The sequence below is a fragment of the Hyalella azteca genome, unplaced genomic scaffold (assembly GCF_000764305.2).
Source record: "Hyalella azteca isolate HAZT.00-mixed unplaced genomic scaffold, Hazt_2.0.2 contig17967, whole genome shotgun sequence".
NCBI lineage: Eukaryota > Metazoa > Arthropoda > Malacostraca > Amphipoda > Hyalellidae > Hyalella > Hyalella azteca.
The window spans coordinates 149,205-165,729 of NW_025947728.1; the positions used below are offsets into that span (position 1 = coordinate 149,205).

The 16,525-nt window shown below is 40.6% G+C and overlaps 1 protein-coding gene across 2 annotated transcripts in view; it reads right to left on the minus strand.

Moving 5' to 3' along the window:
• Positions 1 to 2,769: 2,769 nt before the first annotated feature.
• The window catches only part of LOC108673440, an 87,533-nt gene continuing 73,777 nt past the window's right edge, over positions 2,770 to 16,525 (minus strand). Inside the window, exons 3-13 of one of the 2 annotated variants that reach the window (XM_018161275.2) lie at positions 13,122 to 13,316; positions 12,218 to 12,509; positions 11,890 to 12,044; positions 11,207 to 11,324; positions 10,705 to 10,843; positions 10,087 to 10,249; positions 8,071 to 9,811; positions 7,307 to 7,776; positions 6,762 to 6,894; positions 4,642 to 6,429; positions 2,770 to 4,102 (exon numbers count right to left, since the gene is read on the minus strand). In XM_018161275.2, the coding sequence (XP_018016764.1) occupies positions 3,888 to 4,102; positions 4,642 to 6,429; positions 6,762 to 6,894; positions 7,307 to 7,776; positions 8,071 to 9,811; positions 10,087 to 10,249; positions 10,705 to 10,843; positions 11,207 to 11,324; positions 11,890 to 12,044; positions 12,218 to 12,509; positions 13,122 to 13,316 (5,409 nt within the window). In that variant the 3' untranslated portion in view covers positions 2,770 to 3,887. Of the gene's footprint in view, positions 4,103 to 4,630; positions 6,430 to 6,761; positions 6,895 to 7,306; positions 7,777 to 8,070; positions 9,812 to 10,086; positions 10,250 to 10,704; positions 10,844 to 11,206; positions 11,325 to 11,889; positions 12,045 to 12,217; positions 12,510 to 13,121; positions 13,317 to 16,525 lie in introns of both variants that reach the window. The other variant, XM_047885441.1, reaches the window with a different exon arrangement.

Below are 16,525 nucleotides of genomic sequence, written 5' to 3' on the forward strand. Positions count from 1 at the left end.
GCGGCGCCCAGCTTTTCCAATATTCAGTAATTTTTCAAATTACCCTTAAACAAGTTTAGGTATTATTGCAGATTAACTACATCCAAAAAAAAGGGTGTTTTTTTTTTTGAATTATATGTTTTTTGGGGTGTAGATTACGAATCTGAAATCCATTTTTGGCGGTCGGCATCGGCAAACCGATTTTTTTCCGACCCAAAAATCGCGCTAAAAATGCCTAAAATCTGCGAAATCGGCGAAAAATCGGAAAACATTTTTGAACTAAATCGATCTGGGAATGACTGTAAACCTATTGTTACCCGTTGTACTGCAACGGGTAACATTTTCGTCTTCTTTGTCCATAAATCTGGAGATACATTGCCACATCGAGAGATCACAACCTAACGCCAACTCGCAGGTTGGGTTGGTTCGCCCAGGTTCCTTTTAGATCAAAATGCTATCTAAAAAAAGGAACTTGGCTGACTTAACCCAACCTAAGAGCTTTTTGTAAAATTTCGATGAACAATCCGACCCTTTATATAAAGGTGAGTGGGTAACGTAAGTTACGTAACCCCCATGTTAGTAAATAAAGGTGAGTGGGTAACGTAAGTTACGTAACCCCCATGTTAGTAAGTCGCGAAAAAAATCGGTTTTCCGATGCCGACCGCCAAAAATGGATTTCAGATTCGTAATCTACACCCCAAAAAACATAATTAAAAAAAAAAACACCCTTTTTTTGGATGTAGTTAATCTGCAATAATACCCAAGTTTATTAAATCGAATATGTCCTGACATAATCGACGACTACACGTGACGCGAACCCACTGACCTAGCTACGGTACGTTCGACTGTTAATGAATACCAGGAGTGGCACCACCATGACTTCCTTCGAGTTTATATCATATATGTATATAATAAAGCGGTTTCTGCGTTTATTAGGCCGTAGGCCTGTCGCCGATTCTTAACATAGCAGAACATCCGCAGCATGTTGCAGGCATGAAATCTTGACTAACTGCTTCAAATTATTTTCTTCAGAATCTGCCTCCTTGTCTGAAAATAATTTGGAGGTCACAATCGGCCTCCTTGCCGATTCTGACCAGAAACAGGCGCACAGAACTGGAATAGAACCCGCACCTCTCTGCTCCAATATTGGTACTCTGACTTTAACCAATTGGCCACCCTGCCCATCACAGAATACAAAGTCGTTTGAACGCACCCCCTCCCGATAAGTCGGGCATTTTTGGAAGACGCTAAGGTCAAGTACCGCTGAATTTCCATTGACTAGAATACGGGTGAATTAGGTGTCCTGTGAATAATTTTTTGTAGTAAATGCTTGAAAAAAAAAAGTAACTTCACGCGATATGGCAAGAGTGATAGGGAAGCTATTATGTCGACACGGCCCTTGTCGCTTTGAATTTGTGTAGCTAATTTGACGCCAATCAAGTTCAATTCCGAAATAGTTAAGCACGTGACTACGCGATATATTCAGTTCAATCGAATGATTTATGTCCAGATCAACTACTACCGAGCGAGTAGGGCGCTTAAGTATATGCACTTGCAGCACTTCCAACGTTATTGGAATTTTAAGAAAGTGGATTCTTTTCCGAATGTCGATCCAGAACTGACTGGGCTCTAAAGTCTAAGTTTTTCCGAAGACGGTCTAGTTTCTGGTCATCAAATGCATCATGTGCCCTGGCTCACACACTAACCTCAATTATAACACAAATTTCGGAATTTATGCAGAGGTCATCTCAACTGAGGTTTCAGACCTACTTACAGAGGGTTTGCTCCTAAGTCCGAGATCGCGAAACCATTCTTGTAGGATCCCAACCTCATAATCACGAGTCTACGAACTGAGCAGAAGCGCAGGCGACAGTCTTGTCCCAGAAATTCGGTACCACGTAAGACGTAATTCCGAGAATTAGCTGATGGCTCCTCGGTTGATGAGTGAACAGAAAATAGTCAAAATCTACATAGTATCAATGCCGTTAGGTCTTGCATGGAAATAACTAATTTAATGGAGAAAGATAAAGTTCGTAAAATCAGATCATACATAAACTTGCAGAAAGCGTCAAAAGTTCTAGAATCTAGAGGCACCGAAAATGTCTAATAGTTCGCATGTATATTGCATAAACAGACTGGTCTATATAGTTGAACGATGTACATTGTACAATTCATGAGGACTAACTGCCTGCTAAGCATCAGTGTAGATGGTTCAACAATTCAAATGCCAATTTAAAAACTACGACTTCGGCAGAGGACCACAGAAACACGCGATAGGCCCAATCACAACCTAATACAATGTTCACCACGACAGGCCTGTTGGAACTGACTGATTTCGAATGAGACTGACCCTTGAAAACTACAAAGAATGTTGCCACAAAAAAGATTTCTAAGGATGGTTATAGCCAGTTCATTCCTAGGAATAAACTTTGCTGAACAAGCAAATTCCTATAGTATACCTAGCCTTTCATATTCTATTTCGTACCATTTCAGCTGACGGTAAAAGCCAAATCAGCGAAGTGAAGATGATGAACTTCTCTCAGTACTATAAAACATTTCGAGAGCGTTCATTACACCAAAGTCACTTTCAAGCATTTGTGACTTGATTGATTCGATCCATTGGAAGCTTCCGTGACCATTCCTCCGGTTCACAATAAAGGCAATCCATTCGAATCTGTTTCACAGATTGAAATGAAATCACGCCCGAGTTTTCGAAAACCTCTTGCTCACGTTTGGGTTGTTCAATATTCTTCAGGTGATTCGACGCTAAAGAGGTACAGAAACCATCACTCTATAACAAATATTTATTTAGATTATAAATAATTGACTATTTCATCACTCAAAGAACACACCATAAAAACCGTCATTCCCTGTCCCGTCTGCCCTTGAAATGAAACGCTAGTGAAGCTTTATTAGCCTTTATGACATTTTTTTACTATTGGTATGTTCCAGCATTCATTTTATAGTTAAATAAAAATTCAATAAATATTTTGTCAAAGCAGAAAAATTTTAGGTAATAAACTCATTGCATCAATATTTCTTCAGGTGACGTGCGGTTAAACCAAATATTGAAACGGTAAAAAAAGTTTTATGTTATGAAGTTTAGATGGAAAATGCTGTGACTCACATTAAGAGTTAACGGTGCCGCAATAACATCATAAATATCTGAAGGAAAACGCTAAGACTCATTGCAATCGTGTATTAAGATAGATGGACAACGTGCGCCTGCACTTTCATGATCATGCATATTATTTATTTATCATTACGCATGGCAAAGAAAATTTAAAAATTTAAAGCAATAGCATGGAAATGGTTTGTGTTGCTAGTAAATCGAGTCTGCGCGTTAAATGAGATCAAATAAAAACATGCGTGAGGACACAACACACAAATAGACTAACAGTAGGCGATATAACTTATGAGTCAGAGAAAGGAAAACCTCTCACACAGTTCTATGATACAGAGATCACAAGATTCATTTACACTGTTATCAAACTACTTTGAACCTTTCACCCAGATGTAAGGAGGAGTGTTTCATTATAGGATTCAGTCCACGTAAAAAATTACAAAACTCCTGAAGTTTCATTCATTCTAATAAGAAGTACATCTCATAAATAGGTATGATATAATCAATGAAAGTTCGTCATTCACGTACTGTAAATAGAAACTACCGCTACATTGACGGGGTGGTGTAATCATAACGTGAGTGCATATTTTCTGTAAAATTACTTCTCAACCATTTTGCAATATGATCTGATATGAAAAAGCAATATATTATCATTAACTTGAATTATTTAATTCAAACACGAGCGACACTCTTCTTTAACAACTGATCATCTGATTAGGGAAGGTTACGCAATGGCAGCAGTACTTATGAAAATATGACCGCTACTTGTAGGCCTCTATTGTAATCATAAAGCAACTTCATCCTGGGTAAATGTTTTATCGTGAAGCTTCGTGTGCTCGAGCAGTCCTTGGGGACCTCGAGGAAGGAAGGACGTGGTGCAGAGCACGCGGCTTCTAGCGGCGTCGACTCTCTTCTGCAATATTTCAGTCTCCCTCGCAAGCGCCAACACAGCGATGGTGGAGTCCAACTTGTTCTGCTCGCAGGCTCCGGCTACGTGAACTGCAAATATATATTCTTAACTTTAAATAGATTCTCGATAATTAAGTGTGGATGAGGAAAAAATGTGGTGATAAGAAAGACTATATTGAACATGGATGACACGGATTCAAACAATATGTTTTCTCGTTTTGAAATGAACTGGCAGTTGATTTTTTCATAGCAACAAATTTCGCTCCAATACTAAGGACAATCATATTAATTTTCAAATGGTGTAAAATTATCAGGAGTTTTTACGTGCATTTAACGACACACCAAGTTTAATATAATTTCGACTATAGTTTCGTCTTGCAAGTCTAATCACGCTGAAGATTTCCTCGAAAGAAAAATCTGGATGAAATGCGAAACATGACACATTCCAATTAAAAAATTCTACAAAAAGAAGAAAATGTTGATGAACATACACGTGAACCTATTTAGTTACATGCGATTGCAATGTTTATTTTAGATCCACTTCGAAAGTATAATTCAAAACATAAAAATAATTGTTTGATCAAGTGCAAACTAAAACAACAAGGAAGCAATACGTACGTTTGACTTACGTTCGTAGGACCACGACTTGTCTGGAATGTTTAGCTTGTTCTTCGCCTCTGCCAACTCTAATTTGAGCTTCTCTTGACGGGACTTGAGGGCAGCGATGTCCATCTGACTTCGTTGCTCCTTCTGCAGCTGCAAACATTCCGCAGTTCGAGATCGGCTCTCGTATCTCTGGATGTCTTCTTCCGTGAACGTTTGAACTTGGACTGAAGGTAAACGGGAGCTGTGTCGGGCCCGTTGCCTTTCCCGCTTGTGCTCTTCGTCCATTTCAGAGTCTTGTGAAGAGCTGAAAGAAGAACACTCCGAGTCTCTGGCCATGCTACCATACCCAGAAGATTCTCCAAGGGACGGCGTTGTACCTATAGAACTGCTCGTCCCAGACTTGGTAGGGATGCTGGGTTGAATGGGTAGCCTTTTTGGATTTCCTGTAGATGCATTCAATTCCGTATTCCAAGATGGCTCAGTCTTTTCACGTATTGTTCTCTCCAGAGTTATTCCTGAGTCGTTACCGGAGTCATATCCTTCAGCGGGAGCGGTTTCATAAGAGAAAGATGAACTTGTGCCAAAGTTACTGGCGTTATAAGATGTTCCTTTGTATGCATTTCCTTTGGAAATCCATCGACCTCCAACCAAGCCTGAAGAAGCATCGCTCTTCCATCCAGTGCCGGCAGAACTATTGGAACTTCCACTGCTGCTGCTTTTGCTAAGATTCTGCGAAGGAGCTTTCGAGGGAGACTTTAATGCGTTTTTTGAACCGAATTCTGGCGGATTAGAGTCATCTTGATTTTTGGACGATTGAAATTTTATCTTATTACTACCGTCCTTCATTTTAGAATTTTTCTTTGACTCATTCTTAAAATTTGTTTTGGCTATTTTATATGGAGTCTTAGATTTAGTCCTTCCCACACCAACACATAAAAATTTAGAAAACTTCGACGTTCTGATAACATAATCTGAATCGTCGCTTATATTACTAACACAGTCACTTTCGTTATCACTATGATGATCCTTTACGCTCGGTTGAGGCACCTCTACTTCAATTTTAGAAAGAGAATATTTGCTGTACTGCCCTGTGTTTCGTAGAACAATACTGGCATCCGAGTCTTCAATAAAATGAGGCACCGGAACTCCATTAATTGGAACACGATCAGTCCGAGCTACGTCTACCGAGCGGCCGGGATCTTTCATTTCTAGAGTATTAAAATCACATAAATTTACACTCGTTTCTGACCGGTTTTTCATGAGACTGTAATGCGACCCTTTTTCTGAGTCATGCCAGTTCGAGAACATCGATGGCAATGTGTCTGAACAAGGCTGGGTATCACAGATGCAATTGCCAACTCGAGGCATCATTGGATTGCTCGTAAGTTGACATGTTGACTTCTTGTTGGTGTCTTCGTCCTGAACTGACGCTTCAGAACCGTGCTTCGTTTTATTGCATGAATCGCAGTCTACTTTCAGATCTACTGCAGATACAAAATCACTGCTGATACTTTCGTAGTCGACCTCTGGCTTTGGCTGTTCGATCAACGAGTCTCGGCTGCTGGCAAGGATTTCTAATAAAGATGAAGGCTGGAGTTGTGAATCATCGAAACTAATATTAGAATTGGGCTGCGCTAAGGACATATACAATGCGTGTATTTTAGCGAGCTCTCTCAAGTTCTTGTTAGAAGAATTATTGGAGAGAGCTTGTCCCAGCTTCGCATACTCCGTGACTTCCAATAGACTGAAAGGGCGAGAGTCGCCATCCGAATCCTCTTCGCCTCCAGTCTCTCCCATTTGAGAGTAAGAGTCTGGGTTTGAAATTAAGGATCAGAAGCAGCAACTTGAAAAAAGTTAGGAATAAATGTGTTTATTACTAATGCATTAATCTCTGTGTTAAATGGGGTAATTTCTCTTTCCTCTACCAATATCCGAGAATATTAATTTCAAACTAAACGCGAGGGAACAAAATTCACGCATATCAGAATTTGGCGCACAAGAATGCAAAAATCTTCCGCTCTTAGAAGAACAATTCGTGACAGTAGTATTGTGTAGTCGACTGAAGAGAAAACGCTGAAAAACCTCGTTATAATATAATCAAACAGAATACAAATAACTTTAGCTTACTGATGTACGAACAGACCTGTGAAGTTGGAAGCACAAGTGAGGTTTTCCTCTGACAGCACCCGCAGCGGGTGGTCGTCCCCGATGCTGGTGTTAGGGTCGCTACTGCTGCCGCTGGACACTGACGTTGACATCAGGTCCTTCTCATTCACCTGGATGGGGAGCGTCAAAATAAAAGTCCAAATGACTGGCCCAATTAACTGAATATTTTCATGTTCCAATGAAATAAGTGAGTATAGGTAGAAATTCCGACAGAAATACAAGTAGTAAACATTTCGTTTGCAACATAATTCAACAACAATTTGTTTGCAATAATTTCCAATTAGATTTTGGTTATTATCTGTGGCGTGGTGGGATGTATGGAAAAGAAGAAAGGAAATTGTTGTTGATAGTTCACTGGACAGTTATAGACTAAAATTCAAATTAGTTCTACATTTTTAACGAGATATTATAATCACTGTCATAAGTAGGAACGAGAACCGCGAACATGCATGCAGTTCAGTTACTTTACGGATTAAACTATAAGATCGTGAACCTAACAACAACGAGAAAAATTGCTGTCACCTGAGTTCCGCAGTCGACAGATACAACAGGATAAGCCGGCAAGTCTATCATGAGCATCTCGGGCGGGGTGCGGGATGACGCGCCAAACTGTTTTCCCCCGTCGCACTTCACGACACAGTCGTGATCGTTGGTATCAGAAGAGGTTGATGTTCTCTTGATGCATCTTTTGCGGTAGACCACATGTTTAGCGCCATCTTCTGCAGGGGTCCTGCATATTAGTCCTACGTTTCTCGCCAATTCACCTGGCTTCGTATTTTGAGACAACGGTTTCCTAAGAGATCCAAACTCAGAAGATTCTTCATCTGCTTCGTTGCCATCGTCTCCACCCGCTCGGCTGCTCTTCAGCGTGTCCATCTTCGAGAGGCAGTCGAGCTCGCTTTCGGGGTCCGGGTGGGCGATGTCAGCAGCCCGCATCTCTGCCTCCTCTGCGGCTACGGCTGACTCCAGCTCAGGCTCCTCTAACACCGTTGCTGGTAGTACAATTAAAAAAGTAATCAATTTGAACTTCAGGTGCAATGAAAAAATATTCTGATTGCAATTAATTTCACACGGTATGGGACTGAATGTAAGTGAAATAAACATCCAAAACTACTATATTCTACTTTCCGAAAATTTGAGCTGTACTGAGTTCTCATTTGATAGTTAAAAATCCTAAACTAGTTTGGAACGTGAGATAGTTGATTAAAAAAATGAAAAAGAGTCAAATGGTATGAAGATTTGAATTTTATAATTTGAGTTTTTTAATAAATAAGGAGAACCCTCACCTAATCCTTGAGGTGCTTGTCTTTTACACTCTTCTTCTTCACAAGATAGAAGTGAACTGAGCTCTTCGCACTCTTCTGCCAGCGCCTCGCACTGAGAGCAGACCTCGTCGATCGAAAGCTCGCCGCCTAATGAAGTAGTTTCCGGTGATCCTCTACCTTTAGTAGAACCATCCGAAACAATCTTGTTGGTCTCATCGGCACTCGATATCTGTATGTGATCAAGCGAAGGTTCAGCCTTAGAACGATCATCGAAGATTTCTAGACAGCCGCTGGGTATGAAGTTTTTCCTGACGAGTTCTTCAATGAGGCTTGGTTGTTCCAGCGGTGGAACACCAGAAGCTGACGGGTCTTCACTTAAGGTATCAACATCGCTTCCATTTGTGGATTCATCGCAAACACGGAACTGAGTCAAGTGCGTGAGTGGCACTGATTCATCTTTTGTATCATTTTTGTTACTAAATTCTGTTTTATTATCAGAAGTAATATTTTGATCTGTCATATTCAGAGCATGTTTTGATTGTGGAGGAACCTTACCAGTTATTTGATTTACGACCTGCGCCGTCTGAACTTCAACCCACTTTTCGATCATGGATTTCTTATGGTCGTCCATGAATCCGTAGGTTCCGGGTTGAGCAGAAGAGGTGGCAGCCGACACTTGCGTCCCATTGCTTTGGGTGCTCATTTGTGGTCCGTCTACCCAAGTCTCATCTTGCTGTTCGCTTCTACCGTTATTGCGTGAAGCGACTACGCGCGACTTGTGTACCCTGGGACCATCGATCCATTGCTCATCCGACGGGGTTTCTTGCTTGCCATTACGCGATATTTCTACGTTTGGATTTTGGGATGGAATGACGGAGGCCGATATGGTTTTCAGTTGTGGTTTTATTGCAGGCTGGTGTTCCGTGGATGCTGCTTGTTCTAATACTTTACGTTGTTCTCTTAAACAATGTTCATTGAATAGTTGTTGTTGGTGCAACTGCTGCTGAGTCAGCTGATAATAACGCATATTTTGTACGTTAGAAAACTCCTGATTTGGAGATAAGGCTGTAGGCACTAAATTGTTGGGTTCTTGATACGCTTTATGATTAGGCAGCTTATCGGTTGACCCAAAATTGCTCATTGGAGATTGATTTCCATTTACAACATTCAAGTTATCTTCAAGACTTTTACTATGAACGTTGTTATTCTGTCTTGAAGTGGCAATAGTAGAAAATGGTTTAAAAGTAGATAAGAAAGGCTTCTTAGTCTGTCCTGTGGCAGGGTAGTGAATTTGACTCACGCCAGGCTGATGTCGAATGAAACCAACGTGGAGAGGATGAAACATCGGACTGTTATTGTTGCTGTAGTTGAGGGAATTGTTGCTGACTGTCCGCGGAGGTGGACAAGGTTTTCGTTTGAAAAATGGTTTCCCGTTGGGGACGGAACGGGATGTTGGAGTGGGACTGGCAGATGCCGTTCGTCTCATGCTGGGTGTTGGACTTGCCGACTGTGCTCGTAACTGCTCCAAAGATCGAAGTCTCTGGAGTCCTAACGGCCTGGGCTGTCGGATGTGGTGTGACATGAAGATAGGTGGATGCTCGCCGTCTGTAGAGTCACCGGGACCACCACCGCCGATGTAAATGACGGTGTCGCAGCTCTGGTCTGACGAGGAGAAGTCAAGAGATGAGGATCCCGCTGACGTCTCTCCTCCTGAAGATTTTCTCGACCCTGATGACCCAGAAGACCCGCTACCGGTCATGCCCTGCGCAAGAAGAAGTCACTCACATCGACGGAAATTATTACAATAGTTAAACATATTTAAATGTAAATAAGTTAGGATTAGTAGGGAAGTTTGTATTCGATTATTTAATCCCTATCCTATATTTTCACTAATGCTATTTTAGTATCAGCGTATAAGTGAACACCCGACTATTTCAATCTGATCCCGGAATCGTTTGAGATCTTTTAATTGGAATTTCTTTGAAATGCTACTCATATTATTAATTCCGCTCTCTCTGCCCAACGCAGTTGTCGTACTCGTATTTTCTTGCGGCGGGTGCGGTGGACGCGGGCGGCGAGCTGGAGCGTCGTGAGGTTGTGGTGGGCGTGACGAGCGGCAGGCGAGACGTGCACGACGAGCGCAGTGTGACACGTCAGCGAGTTGAGCGCCTCGCGCAACACGCCTGTCAGCTTGTTCTCCCTGCGGGTCATTACAAAGATTTAGTTAATTGAAACAATTTATGCCAAAAAAGTGCATGAAATTGTAACAATTTTATGCCAAAAAAACATACCTGTCTACTTGTTTTTGATTTACGCTCGGTAATAGGAATTTTTTCTGTTAAAGAAGATCAATTTGTTTACAAAAAATTTTCCTTAAAGTATCAATGGCCGGTTACGATATAAGTTTTTATTTTATCAGCAGCTATTATCGTTTGTGCATTAAATATATCTGAGTTTGCTGTTTAATTTGCTTATTAATCAAACATGCGGTGTCTTTAACGCAAGCTAGTTTGGAAAGATTGGAATTTTCGTTCCTTTGCAAAAAAAAAAAAAACATCGAAGCATATGTTGCAGGATTTTTAAGTTTTTTAATTGTCAAGCCGACGTAAGTAATACGGCCTGAAATCTTTGACATGGAATAAAAAAAATCTTCACCTGTGCGGGAGATATTTCTGTCCGTCAAAGATGGCGAGCAGGACAGACGTGAGGCTCGTGAGAGACATGCTGTTGCTGCCGTGCCGCGCACTCATGTCGCCCACGTCGATCATGTGCAGTCGGCTTCGTCCGCCTACAACTGAAAATCAATGTGAGAAGAACGGGTGTAATATTCAAAATTGCACTGCCCACTGTATGATACAAATGATACAATAAAGATTAAAAACAGTGAATAGATATCATAGTAAACAATCCCTGTTACATTGGGTACCAATGAAGATTAAAAACAGTGAATAAAAATTTGAGTGAACAGTCCCGCCTACAGAGGATATCAATAAATATTAAAAAACTGTGATTAGTTAATGAAACCGCTGGAGTCTTCCTTTCATAGGCTAACCTCTGTAAATAATGCACTGATCAAGAAAGTTCAGAAACGTCAGAATTAACGAATTTATTCTAAAAAAGTCACACTGTAATCGTTATTTCAAGTCAGTTTTCTTACCTCCGCCTTTGCCATTTTTGTCGACGGCGTACTGGTATATGTGGAGAGAGTATACCAGAGTGGCAGACCCTGGAAAAATTACAGCTCCTTGTTGTTTTTGTTGCTGCTGCTGGAGAACCTGCAGGCATTAATTAAGAAATGTTGAAACCATTTAGGATTAGTCGATGGAAAGTATTAAGGAATATGATAATGATATAATAACCGACCAAGATCGAAAAATAGGTAACTTCAGACCACTCTTTGCTGATATATTTTCATCAAATTTGCAGGCTCTTACAGACATTGAATTCACGGATTTTCCGTTACTATCTGCCACGAATATAATGATACTCAGAGTGAAGAGGGCCAGAGATGAAGGTCCCGCTAATACTCACGGAAGAGAGGGCCAGAGATGAACGCCCTGCTAATACTCACGGAAGAGAGCGCCAGAGATGAACGCCCTGCTAATACTCAAGGAAGAGAGGGCCAGAGATGAACGCCCTGCTAATACTCACGGAAGAGAGGGCCAGAGATGAACACGGAAGAGAGGGCCAGAGATGAACGCCCTGCTAATACTGTCTCTTATACACATCTAGATGTGTATAAGAGACAGCTAATACTCACGGAAGAGAGGGCCAGAGATGAACGCCCTGCTAATACTCACGGAAGAGAGGGCCAGAGATGAACGCCCCTCTAATACTCACGGAAGAGAGGGCCAGAGATGAACGCCCCGCTAAGGCCACGTCGAGGTAGTGGGCTGCAGTTTCAGCGGTGGGCGCGCGCAGCTCACAAAGGGACGACAGCACACCTCCACCCACCACGCCGTCACGCGGCGCACTGATGGGGCTGTTACCGCCGTCTGGACAAGTGAGGTGAGGAGTGAAGTTAGAAATGTTAATTAAGAAACATTGCAGCGACAATTGAAATGTTAAGGCACAAAACAAAATTATATCGTAGTCTAAAATACTGTCGCACCCACTGCTTTTTTTTGAGTCACAATTTTAGTTCATATTGCGCAGTAAGATCACTAACCGTACGCAGACTGAGCGAGAAGATCCTTAACGTTTGCCCCGGTAGCATCAACAGCCACGGCGGAGACGCGGACGCTGAAGCGCACAGCGGCATTTGCCTTGAGGCGGGCGATGGCAGCGTAGAGCCACGCCACACAGCTGGGCATGATGCCCAGCTGCTGCTGGGCGCCGTGCAGCCCTACCATCGTGTAGGACTTGCCCAGCAGCGAACCACCGAAGCACAGGATGCAGCCATCGTTGCCTGCGAGCACCGCGTGTAGCACGTCCACTGTAGCGCCAGACACGACGTCGCTCTGCGCGCCGTAGGAATAACGTTGTGACAAGTGGATAAAATTTGGAAGCAATGTGCAATGATTTGTGTAAATGAACAGATATATACTTGCAATGCTTGATTAATTTTTACCATCTGAATGATTAATTATTGGTCCTGAAAACCATGGCGGGCCAAAGACGAACAAGATTCTTACCCAGATATTTTTTTAGTCGTTATTTTCGTGCCACTGAAACATTTTGTTAGTGAACATAATACTTGATAAGTGCAGGGTAAGCTCAAAGTTTGCATCTTATAACTTTTTCCTTTGTACTATGAAAACAAGTTTTCTTTCATCGCTCGAGCATATTTCTGTTTGTCATCGGCAAGCTGCATTTCTATACATAGAAACATACACGCATCCACCTTCAACCCATTCCTCGAAGTATATTTCAATTTATGAGAGAACAAACGACTAAAAAATATGCCAACAACTGTCCTCATTGTAACACAAAATTTTTAATAATTTGATACGTTAAAATATATTCGTATAATTAGAGTAGAGGCCTTAATTTAGACAAGTTGCTTAACATAAAAGTCATCTTAATAAATATGTCATAATTTTTAATGAAATTTGATAGAATGTAAAACACACCTGGGCATCGTCCTGACTGTAGACCTGGTCGAAGGCGAACATTTTAGGCGCGACGACACCCAGCCGCGTGTCGCGGGGCGGGGGGGCGAGGGGGTCGACAAGGGTCACTTGACGCCGCTTCTTGTCAAGGCAGAGCACCGCGGCCTCGTGCTCCAGCAGCCGCACCAGGGGAGAGATGCGCAGCACCACGCGGATCTGCGCACCAAAAATGTCGGGTGATTATAATTATAGATTAAGGTGATAAAAATTAGATTTAGACCGCATAAAAATTTTGGTGATAATAATTATAGTTTTAGGTGGTAAAAATCAGATTTACGCCTCTAAAAAATTTAATGGATTATCATTTTATTTTCAGGTGGATGCTATTGGGAAGAGAAGCGCACCTAACATGATAGCGTTATATCTTGGTGATAGGCACTAGAAAGTTAATTGAACTATTCAAGAAATACATGATAATGGAGTAAATTATTGATATTTGTTTGTGATTCAAGAGCAATAAAAGGACATGGGACTAACTGTGAGTTACTGACGTAAGTACAGCAAATACGCTAAAATAAGTTAGCTGTGTTGCCCGAACGCCAAATCAATAAAGAATTAACTTAAAACATATGAATAAACGTTCAGAGTATCAGAGTGTGGATTTGCGACCACTTTTAACTAGAATTTGCCCATAACAAATCCCCTTATAAATTTATAGTTGAATTTATGCGCTTTTGATGAACAGAAATTTCTTCCATGTTGACGTGGTGATGATTTAAACACAAAACAGTCACTGCGCTTCCAATCCTCAGCATTTCACGAAGTTAAATGAACAGGATATCGCTTAAATACATTGAACGCTGGAAGCAGGTTAATAATCTTCTTGTTCGGTTGAACTCCAGTAAAAGAACATATCACTTATATTGTTTTCATGACAGAACAAGAATTCCCGTACTGCTTTTAAATCCACCTTCCGATAAATATTCTCCCCAGAGTTTTTTAGGTAATTATTCATTGCCGTATAAAAACAAAGTTCTTTTATATATAACAGAACCTTACTTTATTCAACACACGACTTGTCTGTTCATGGTCTACAAACCTGAATTCAAAGATCTATCATGTGCAAGCCTACTACTAACCACAAAATTTTTGGTCATGTTCATAAAAAAGCCAATAACAAGTAACAAACTAGTTCAAACTAGTTGCGCATACATCAAACTAGTTGCGCATACATCAAATTAGTTGCGCATACATCAAATTAGTTGCGCATGGATGCTTAAATTGGAGGATACGACAGGAATTTTCCATGATTAGCATGTCAGAAAAGGAGGAACATTGATCGATGCGTGCGAAGTTACTAGCCTGCAACTGTTTCCTTTGACTCTTTAAATAATATTTAGATTACAGCAAGAAGAAAGCATCTCAGAACAAATTGATTGTTGCATGTAGAATTACTATCAAAATCAACGAAGATCGACCATAGCCCTGAAATTGTCGGAGTCGTCAATCATTGTGAATAAATAGCCCGAGACAGAACGTGGGGATGAGGCTGCGTATCATCACGGCAGCGAATGAGTGATGAGCTGCACTTGCTTGACACGAGTTCAAGAGAGTGAACCGACCTTTGTTTGCAGATCCAGGGCGAAATCTTGATAAATAATTTTCAAAACTTTACCGGCAATAATATCATGCTATGCTAGTGAGCCGCCAGCTATGCTTAAAATATGTACAATCTGACTAGGCTGTTTGCTATATTACATGGAAAGGAGAAATGAGATTCATGCATGTAATTTACAATATTTTCTACAGAATTCAAGATTTTCTCATTTTTTGCGTGTATTTAAAACATTTTTTACTCTAAAAGCAGCCTAAGATCTTCAGTCGCCTTCAATTTGTCGCTGATTTCCTCGTCGGTAACGACGAGACGAGGACGTGTCCAACCGACGGCGCGCCACAGAGCTAATTTAAGGGGCCGCTAATGAGATCCTCGTCGCCCGACGAATAAATCAATGGAGGTCAGCAGGCAAGGACTGGAAAATTTGTGCCGTATTGTAAATCCGCGAGTTATATGAATGCAGGCATTCAATTGATCTGGGCAGTCGCGGACGTCGATTTCAAAATTAATATTGTTGTAAAAATTACGAACACCAATTCCATTCTGAGCATGTAATCTTTGATCTTGAAAATGAACGTTAATGACAGAAGATCGTGTAAATGATTTGAATCCGTGGTTCAAATTAAACGTAATATCCAGGCACGGTAAATAATTTTGGTAATTTGTCTAACCAGATTTTTAAGTTTCTAAAATTTACGATTTAGGATAGATGTAAATTCTGCAAAACTAGATAAATCTAATTTCGAGTGCACTGAAAAATTATCATTTTATGAAAAATTCTAACCTGATGTCGATTTGAAACGAATGAAAATATAATAGAACTTGGCTAATGAATGAAGACCTGAAACTCAAAATCAATTGCATATCAAAATTATCGAATGAAAAAGTTCTACTTTCAAATTTCTCGCAAAAACTCATTAACAAAAGCACCTTGTATAGTGTTCGTAAATTACATATATGATGTAAGAACGATTAAGTTAATTAACTGACACGTGCTATAAAAACGCTTGGTTTGTACCGAGGATATAAAACCTCTTATAGCGCCTCTGGAAAAACAAACGCGAGAAATCAGAAAGTTAACTAAATAACACCCTTTATGGTGAAGAAAAATGAGCGATATTTGTGAAACAGGATAACCATTCTACGCATTTTATTTCTGTTTAATTTAGAAATAGAACTCTACAGAATAGCGCAGTGGCAATAGAACTCTACAGAACAGCGACGCAATATAAGCTGCGGAGAAAAGACATTTTTTTCAAAAGGTTTATGTATACTTTACTTTACATTTTTCAGTGAAAATGAAAGCTTTAGTTGACGATATTGTTCGGAGGGTTCATCCACCACAGCACAGAGGCAGCCACAAATGCTAATTAATTTTCATAAAAGTTCAGTTTTGATTGCAAAGTCGAAAGTAAAGCAAAAGACAGTGTCAAATTTACTGGCACTAGAGAATTAAAGCCACAAGTAGCACAGCAGCTACACGAGCAGAAAATCTCAACACAAGAATCTCATAATAATTCCCATAAAGGTTTTAAAACTCAACCATCGTTGAAATATAAGAGTTTTGCTAAAAAAAAAGAAGAAAATAAGTTACAGAAAGTCAGTTGAAGAACGGATTGCAACGCATAATTGGTCAGTACAATTAAATTTAGTGCAACTGTTTTGTAAGTTACACCTGAACAAGTATAAGGAAGCAAAATAGCTACGCTAAAAATACAGTGACCTGAAGACTTATTTAATAGCGCTAGAAATTACGATACGAGCATCATAAGGAAAGTAGCACTAGCAATATAGGAGCACAAGGAAAAGA